This window comes from Alosa alosa, unplaced genomic scaffold, assembly GCF_017589495.1.
Source record: "Alosa alosa isolate M-15738 ecotype Scorff River unplaced genomic scaffold, AALO_Geno_1.1 AALO_1.0_unplaced_268, whole genome shotgun sequence".
Classification (NCBI taxonomy): domain Eukaryota; kingdom Metazoa; phylum Chordata; class Actinopteri; order Clupeiformes; family Clupeidae; genus Alosa; species Alosa alosa.
The window spans coordinates 352-8,626 of NW_025962397.1; the positions used below are offsets into that span (position 1 = coordinate 352).

General features: G+C 41.7%; 1 protein-coding gene across 1 annotated transcript; it reads left to right on the forward strand.

Annotated features, from left to right (window-relative positions):
• Window positions 1-3,181: 3,181 nt before the first annotated feature.
• LOC125290227 (GDP-fucose protein O-fucosyltransferase 2-like) lies at window positions 3,182-7,983 on the forward strand (the record flags this gene model as incomplete). The annotated part of the gene is given in 7 exon segments (XM_048237137.1): window positions 3,182-3,326; window positions 3,834-3,944; window positions 4,117-4,183; window positions 4,467-4,592; window positions 4,778-4,958; window positions 5,212-5,335; window positions 7,710-7,983. Coding segments are annotated over 7 exon segments (908 nt in total), but the record flags the coding sequence as incomplete, so codon positions are not given.
• Window positions 7,984-8,275: the final 292 nt, after the last annotated feature.

The window sequence follows — 8,275 nt, forward strand, 5'->3', positions numbered from 1 at the left end:
AACACAGAGCACATAGAGCTTTACATACAGGGGTGTAGTGGCGTTGGACGCGGGGAAACGCCGTCCCCCCACTTCTTGGAGCATTGTTTTGAGCATTTTAATAAGCATTTATTAATATAACAAGTTGTTACCAGTGGTAACTACACATCCGCTAAACGTCTCCAATTAGGCCTCTTTGTCCTAAAATTCGTTACAAGAATGACTGTCATGCTGTAGCACTCCATCATGCGTAAAGACCTTAAAAACTACACAGCTCGTTGTTCCGCGTTACCCGAAAGTAGCTAGAAAGTGGCTATAAAACCATAGATTATGCAACTGCCTGTATCCGAATCTAGCAAGCATCTTCATGCCCCTTCGGTTGTGTTTTGCAGAAAGCAGGTAATCCAGTGATCAAAATGACACGATAAGCATGTGCGATGGACGAGGGATTTTTTATCGAGGGAGCACCAATATAAGTGATAAGGCTATTTAACCATAATGACCCAACTTGGGTGAACCTGAACAAGTTTAGGAAAATTTACGATTGGTGCAGCTACTTTCATCCAAACAAAAACGTTTCAAATGACTGGCACTTGCCTGCCCAGTGTTTCTGTTATTTTTTGTTTTGTTTTATTGACTGCACCTCTGCATTTTAATCATTCGCAATGACATTCAATTCATATGACGCCCCATCAGTCCCCACACAACGTGTTGAATATGCGTGTCAAACAGTGAATCCTGCTTGTGCTATTGTTATTGCCATCGTTAACGTGTGGCAATGAATGAAGCCATGCCGCTGCATGTTATCGTCAAGGAGATTAGACTACTCTATATTATAGTTTGTCTGTTTATTGTATGATACAACAAAATGAAAACAGACCATATTCATAGACTTTGGTGGAAAAGTGTAATTTGGGTGAAGACATTAGGGTACATTTTGAAGCTAATCCATTTATTTATTTTTTAATTCGGTTTCATGTTCCACGTAAAGCTGGTAACAATTTGGCCTTGGCCTTAGGCTACGCCACCGATGTATGTGGAGATGCGAATGTGACAGTTTTTGCAATGACGTCATTAAAATAGCGTCCCCCCACTTTAAAAATCCCTACACCACTGGTTGGCAAGGCAGCTCGCATGTCAGCAACAGCTAGGCGGCCACGGCAGATCTTTCGCAGAGTAGCTAGCCTAGGTCCATCTGTCCCGAGAGATCCCGCGACCAGACAGTGAAGTGCACTGTTCACGGATGGATGGAAGGATGTCAGAGGCCCAGTTAGTCTGCAGTTGGCATGGCAGCTCGCAGGTCAGCAACAGCTCGGCGGCCACGGCAGAGTTTCTTAAGGATGGGGGTGATGTGCTGCCAGGGCTTGGTGTGGGTTAACACCCTGGCAGCTGAGTTCTGGACATACTGCAATCTGTCTAGGGCTTTGTTGGGCAGCCCAGACAGGACACCATTGCAGTAGTGAAACTGAATGAGAGTGTGGAGTCCATAATGACGCCCAGGTTCCGCACTTTGGGAGATGGGGAGGTGGGACAGCCGTCGATGACCAGGGTGAGTTCTCCAACCTTCCTGAGCAGTGGTGCTGGGGCTGGAGGGTACCACACCAGAGCCAAGTGAGGCGTTGATGATGTCAACCACCGGGGGGCAAATGGTGGGGAGACAGGCCTTCACAAGGGTCGTGGGTAGTGGATCCAGACTGCAGGATGAAGTCCCGGCTTTGGTCAAGAGGTCGAGGACTTGATCAGCATCCAACAGGGAGAAGGTGGAGAGGCGGCGCTGTGGTGGGCAGGCAGAAGGATGGTACATGTCCTGCCGAGGTAGTGTGGCCGGTGGGGAGGGTGTGGATGCCTGGAGCTGCCGGTGGATGATGGCCACTTTCTGGTGGAAAAAGTCCAGGAACCTGGAGCAGAGGTCAGCGGCATCAGAGGGTTGCGGAGTGTCGGGAGGGTCAAGAAGGCGGTTGATGGTGGAGAAAAGCATTTTTAGGATGCTTTTGTTGGCTGTTTATAAGTGTGGAGTAATGGAGTGTTTTGCCTGGGTGAGAGCCTCTTTGTAACACTTGATGTGGTCTCTGTAGGCCGAGGTGGACAGTGAGGCGGATCTTTTGTGAAGCCTCTCAAGCCGGCGCCCCATGGACTTAAGCCTCCGCAGCTCTGGGGTAAACCAGGGAGCGGGGCGGGTGTAGGAGACCAGTTTGGTGGTGAGTGGAGCAACAGAGTCGAGGCTGAGGGCGAGGGCGCTGTTAAAGTGTTCCACCAAGCCGCCGGCAGTGCGGTTAGAGGGGTGGATAGCGAGGTTGGCAGCTAGGGTGTTAGCCAGCGTCGGTATACACACACGCTTTGTGTTCCTGTATGTGATAGACCTTTTTGTAGGCTGCTTAGGGAGGGACACTGGGACAGAGAACAGGATGGCTTGGTGGTCGGAGACAGCCGGGTCCGTGCAGCAGAGATGGGAGGGGCTTAGGCCAACACAGCACACCAGGTCCAGGGTGTGCCCCTTGGCATGTGTAGGGCCCTGTACATGTTGTTTAATGTCAAAGCAGTCCAACAGTGAGAGGAAATCCACAGCGAAGGAACAGCTGCTGGAGTCTACATGGATGTTAAAGTCACCCAGTATGAGATCAAGTGAGACAGTGACCGATCACAAACAAAGTTATTTTTCTCTTTATTTAGTTAGTTGGATAATACAATTTCAATGTTGGATTATTAGGAAGCAAGACATATGACTTGTAGAAAATGGGTTCGTAACTTACACTGCTGAATGTAGGGAAATTCTGCAGATGAATCCAAGCTAATGTTTTTTTTATGCATGCAGATGCCAAAGACTGAGCTGTATTTTGCATATGTCCCTTCCTTGCTGGCCATCTTTAATGGCGCGCGTACATGGTCGACACTGCACTATGTTGATGTAAATGAGGATTTCTAAGCCAATAGGTAGGCTATGCTTCGATTTGGTGGTGGTGGTAATTAAACATGAATGGGGCCACATTTATGAATGGGAAATGTTGATTTTGTAACTGAAAACGTTACACAGGGGACCTTTGAAGTACACGTCATTCTGAAGTGTAAATCATAGTTGCGTAGTCAAGGACTAGGTAATTAATAAATATGACCTGTGATGGAAAATTGCCTACATGATGTGAGGCTACTTTTTCTGTCATAAATTCTTCACTGATCATGGAGATCCATTTTTCCCTTCTCTCAGAGTCAGGAGGGCCCTTCATTGATCAGGTGCTGGTCCTGCAGAACTATGCCGAGGGCTGGACAGATGGCAAATGGGACGAGAAGGTGGATGAGCGGCCCTGCATTGAACGCCTCATGTACTCAAAAGACAAGCAGGGCTACTACAGGTAACACCCAGCCACAAAAATAATTTAAGCCGAGTATCTTTTGCCAACTATTTTTTGTATGTGCTTATCTGTTCGGCAGCTGTGTCTGTCATTGCACATGTAAATTTGTGCATTAACTCCTGCATTAGTTGAGCAGTGCCTTAAACAAACTTTCATAGTGGCATTTCAATCATTTTCTGTCATAGTGCAGGGCTTAAAGTTCTCAGGCACTGTGCCAGAATTCAGACATGTGATAGGCTGAATTAAATATATAACGATTCAGAAGTTTTCAATGCCTTTCTCCGCTTTAAGCCCTGGACAAACACAAATGTTTAGGAGTGCATACAGGGTAGACAATGAGTCTCAAACAAATGTTTGTGTAATGCTGTTAGCCTTCTGTATTTATCTTTACAAAACCTGACATCAGTTACTTGAAATCAATACAATATCCAGTTGTATTTTTTCTTCATTGCCAAAGAGTAGCTGTCTCTCTGTCCTTTGAGATTTATTGTCTGGTTTCTGCCATAGGGGTTGGTTTTGGGGTTATGAGGAGACTCGAGGGATCAACGTCACCTGTTTGTCTGCACAAGGTCATGCCTCTGTCTTGGCCCCTTTTCTACAGACAAATATTACAGCAACGTAAGTTTTCATCTGACGTTAAGATGTCATTATGGATTGGGTCTTATGGAGCTTGCAAGTTGACTATTGTATAAGTATATATACTCTTTTGATCCCGTGAGGGAAATTGGCCTCATCTGTTTTGCATGTGTAAGAAGTTAAAAGTTGGAATGATTCTCTCGTTTGACTGCAGGTCAGTAATGCTTGACAGAGCAGAAACTGTCCTCCATGATCACTATGCTGGGAAAGATTATTGGGATGTAAGTTACATTATTCTGATGAGCATTCTGATATTTGCATAACTACTGTATGTTTAGAAACATTGGATTAAACATTTTGGATGTTTGAGCAATTAACAACTTTAACAACTTCTCATCATCTCTACTCAGGAATTTCCTCCTCTAATATTGTTGTTTGATCTTTTAAGGCACCTTTGCCATTGCGATCTTCTCCAAATCTACCAATTTCTTTTAAATTCATAAAAATGGATTTGTGTTACTTTTTGTGTTACCCCAAGTGTTACTTTTCTACCCTCTCCTCTAGACAAGACGCAGTATGGTGTTTGCAAAACACCTTCGCATCATTGGAAATGATTTCAGAGCCAAGTACTTGAACTCTACAGATGAAAAAGACCATACTGTGTACAGTGAGGACTGGAGACTGATGAAGGTGGCAATTTTGTTATGATTGATTTCATGTCATCCCATCATTTTGTAGTGTTTGATGTGGAATTTGTGTGAATTTTGTGTGGGTTTTAATTGTTGTTTTTTCATTATTTGCATTAGGCATATGTACTCTGATTAATTTGTTCACTTCATTGTAAACATTGTAAACATCTCATACAATCTATGCAGGCCAAGTTGGGCAGTGCCAAGGGTGGCCCATATCTAGCTGTCCATCTCCGAAGGAAAGATTTCATATGGGGACACCGAGAAGATGTCCCCAGCCTCAAAGGAGCTGTGAAAAAAATCCGTAGTCTCATGAAGAAGCACGCACTAGAGAATCTCTTTGTTGCCACAGATGCGGATGAAGAAGGTATTGCATTCCATGTGTTTTAGTTCTCTTTTTGAATTCGGGCATTTACCCACATTAAGTGGAAATTAGAATAGGGAATTCAAAGTGCATAGTTTTACATGTGAATAGGGACTGTGTATATAGGTTGTACACATTTTTGCATGTGTATATAGGCTGTACATATTTTGCAAGTTGGGATACAAAGGCACTTCTTTTCGTTGGATAAAAGTTCCTTTCCATTAAACAACGTATGTCCTTATTATGGTTTTGACAGAATTAGCCAAGTTGAAGCGTATGTTGCCAGAGATGGTGCGCTTTGAACCCACTTGGGAGGACCTGGAGTTCCTCAAAGATGGTGGTGTTGCCATCATTGACCAGTGGATCTGTGCCCATGCCAGGTGCAGTGTTTTAATTTTATTGTTATTATTGTATGTGTCTTACATTACTACTAGGATTCAGTATATTTACCACATACAGTACCCTCCAAAATCATTGGCACCTAATTGGTGACTAAAAACAGGCATAAAAAAATATTTATTGTAATCTCATAATGAGAACAATGAGTAAAAGTCCAACCTTGAAGGGAAGCAAATTTACTCTGAGAAAAATTGAAATCTGAAATAAATAAATAATATATATATATATATTTGTTGTTTTTTTAACAAAAACATGTTGTCCACAATTATTGGCACCCCTAGAAAATCTACAAAATATAACAGAAGCATTTCCCTATTTATATTCAACTTCTTTAAGTTAATCAGAGTGGCGGTGAACTTTCAGAAGTAGTTCATGACTTTCTTTTTCACTAAGGTATGGAAATAAAGTGACACAGAGGCTAAATCCCCTAGTCATTTTTCAACATGGAAAAGACTAGAGAATACACTAAATTTAAATAAAAAAATTAAAGTAAAGTGTGTTGACATTTATTAGTCAGGGAATGGCTATAAAAACGAGGTACTTTGTTGAAAATGCCCATATTTACAGTTAAAACAGTAATTGAAAAGATGGATGATGGTAAGGGAGGCAAAACATTCCATAAAAACCACTAATGGAGAGTTACAGAAAAAGGTATCATCTTGGGGTCGCCAAGTTCCCCCCCAAAATTACAAATGTAACGGCAGGAGTTACTGAATTGACAGTGACTTTGTATGGAATTGTGGTCTATTGTCAGGCAAGAAACATTTTAGGTGGGTTTAGCATACATAGAAGAATGACTATACTGAAAAGATAACGCCTAATGAGAACTGGTGGATGGACTATGATATTGTGGGGCTGTTTTTATTCCTAAAGATCTTGGGAACCTTAATAACGTACATGGCATCACAAACCCCAAGGAAAAACATTTTCAATGGAAATCTGTCAATCTCTGCTAAAAGTGGGTCGTGATTGGATCATTCATGAGCCAAAATAAAGGTACAGGGGTGCGTTTCCCAAAACTGTAGTTGCTAACCTGTTAAGATAAGATGTTAAGATATTACAAGCAGGGGTGCCATAGTTGTGGGCGATGTAAATAAGATATTTATTTTTTATGAGATATTACTTTTACTCAGAATAAATTTGCTTCCCTTCAAGGTTGGCTTTTTCCTGATTGTTTTCAATAGCTGCTTTCAGACCTAGGTGTAAGTCTGCATGTTTTGCAGATGTCAGTTGGGCCATATATCTGAACAACATAACGGGCTATTTGGAATTCCGAACTTAGCCGGCTCTTACACTACTCCCCTCCTAGTATTTCCTACGGACATTATGTAAATGAGCTTGTGTCTGAACGAAGCGAGATTCTGTTCATGTGCGTGTTCAACCTGTTCAACCACACTAAGATTCGGTTCATGTGTGTCGGTGTCGTTCACACATATGATCACATAATGTCAGCATGTTAGCATCATATCTGAATCACTCGAAGGGTCGGACCTCCATTTGACAAAGCTCCGCATATTCTGCAAAGGACGTGTCTGAAAGCAGCTATTGTGAGATTACAGCAAATCTCCAAAAGATACATTTTTTATCCCTGTTTTTAGTAATCTTAACTAAAGGTGCCAATAATTCTGGATGGCACTGTATGGTATGTGTTGGTTATAAGTTGTATACTAGTTTGTCATACGAAGTCTCTGTCTATCTCTGATTTAAACTATTCGTTTTGGGCATGAGGGAGGGTGAGTCATCAGCCTATTATCTGAAGACATGAACCAGTCAAACAAAGTATAAATAATGCTTATACATGATTGCCATCTGCCTTATGGAGCGGGTGAGGTAAGGTAGAGGTGACATTCATACAAAGTAGCAGAGGCCACACAAATCTGTGCATGACACTACACGGCTGATATTACTCAAATATGAGTAGCACATTATACACATTGGCCAATGTCCTTTTCATTGATTAAGCCTAGTCCAAGACTAAACCTTTTTGAATAGCAATGTTTAAGTTTCTTTTAGTGATAGGACTAGACTTAATCCATGTACAAGAAACTGGCCCATGGTGTATAATGTGGTACTCGTGTTTTTCATTAGAGTTCAGCCATTTGAGTTTATTTGAGTGCTTTAGTGAAGATCACTAGTAAATCAGTTTGCCATTCAACGGACTGGTTGTACATTTCCACTGGAGAGACTTGTAGAGACTTCTTTCATACCAAAACATCAGGCCAAGGTTCACAGGTGCATTCTGAACATTCCCTGACCTCCTACACACTGTTGACGCTGCCCGTCCCTGAATTTTCAATACTGTTATTTCCTAACAAGCTTGTTTCATTTATCATGCAATTCTCTGTTGTTCTTCAGGTATTTTATTGGTACCTCAGTCTCAACCTTCTCATTCAGAATTCACGAGGAGAGAGAAATTTTGGGCTTTGACCCTAAAACTACATACAATCGCTTTTGTGGTGACAGTGAACCAGAATGTGAACAGCCCACACACTGGAAAATAGTATACTGACTGTATTTTATGATCGTGGACAAAGAGTGCCAAACAGTGTTCAATTTCTTTACTTTTGTAAATACATTGCAGTATTAAAGTGTTGTTGTGTCTTATAATGAAATAAAACTTTTGTAATTATACACGTCTATTTGCACTTGACCATTTGGCACCAGATGACCTTGAAGTGGAAAAAACAGCTGCTTTACTTTTTTATCAGGTAAAGTATAAAGCACATATTTATCTAAAGGCCACCTTTACCATACTTAAAGTTAATTTTATTAAGTAAACTTAAGTGCAGTTGAAGTACAATTCCCAAGTTTACTTTATGTAGCAAGTTTATTAGTATAGATGTGCTTGTGGTATACGTATACTTGTAAATGCACTATTGTATTACATGATTGACATCTGCCTTCTGGAGCGGGAGAGGTAA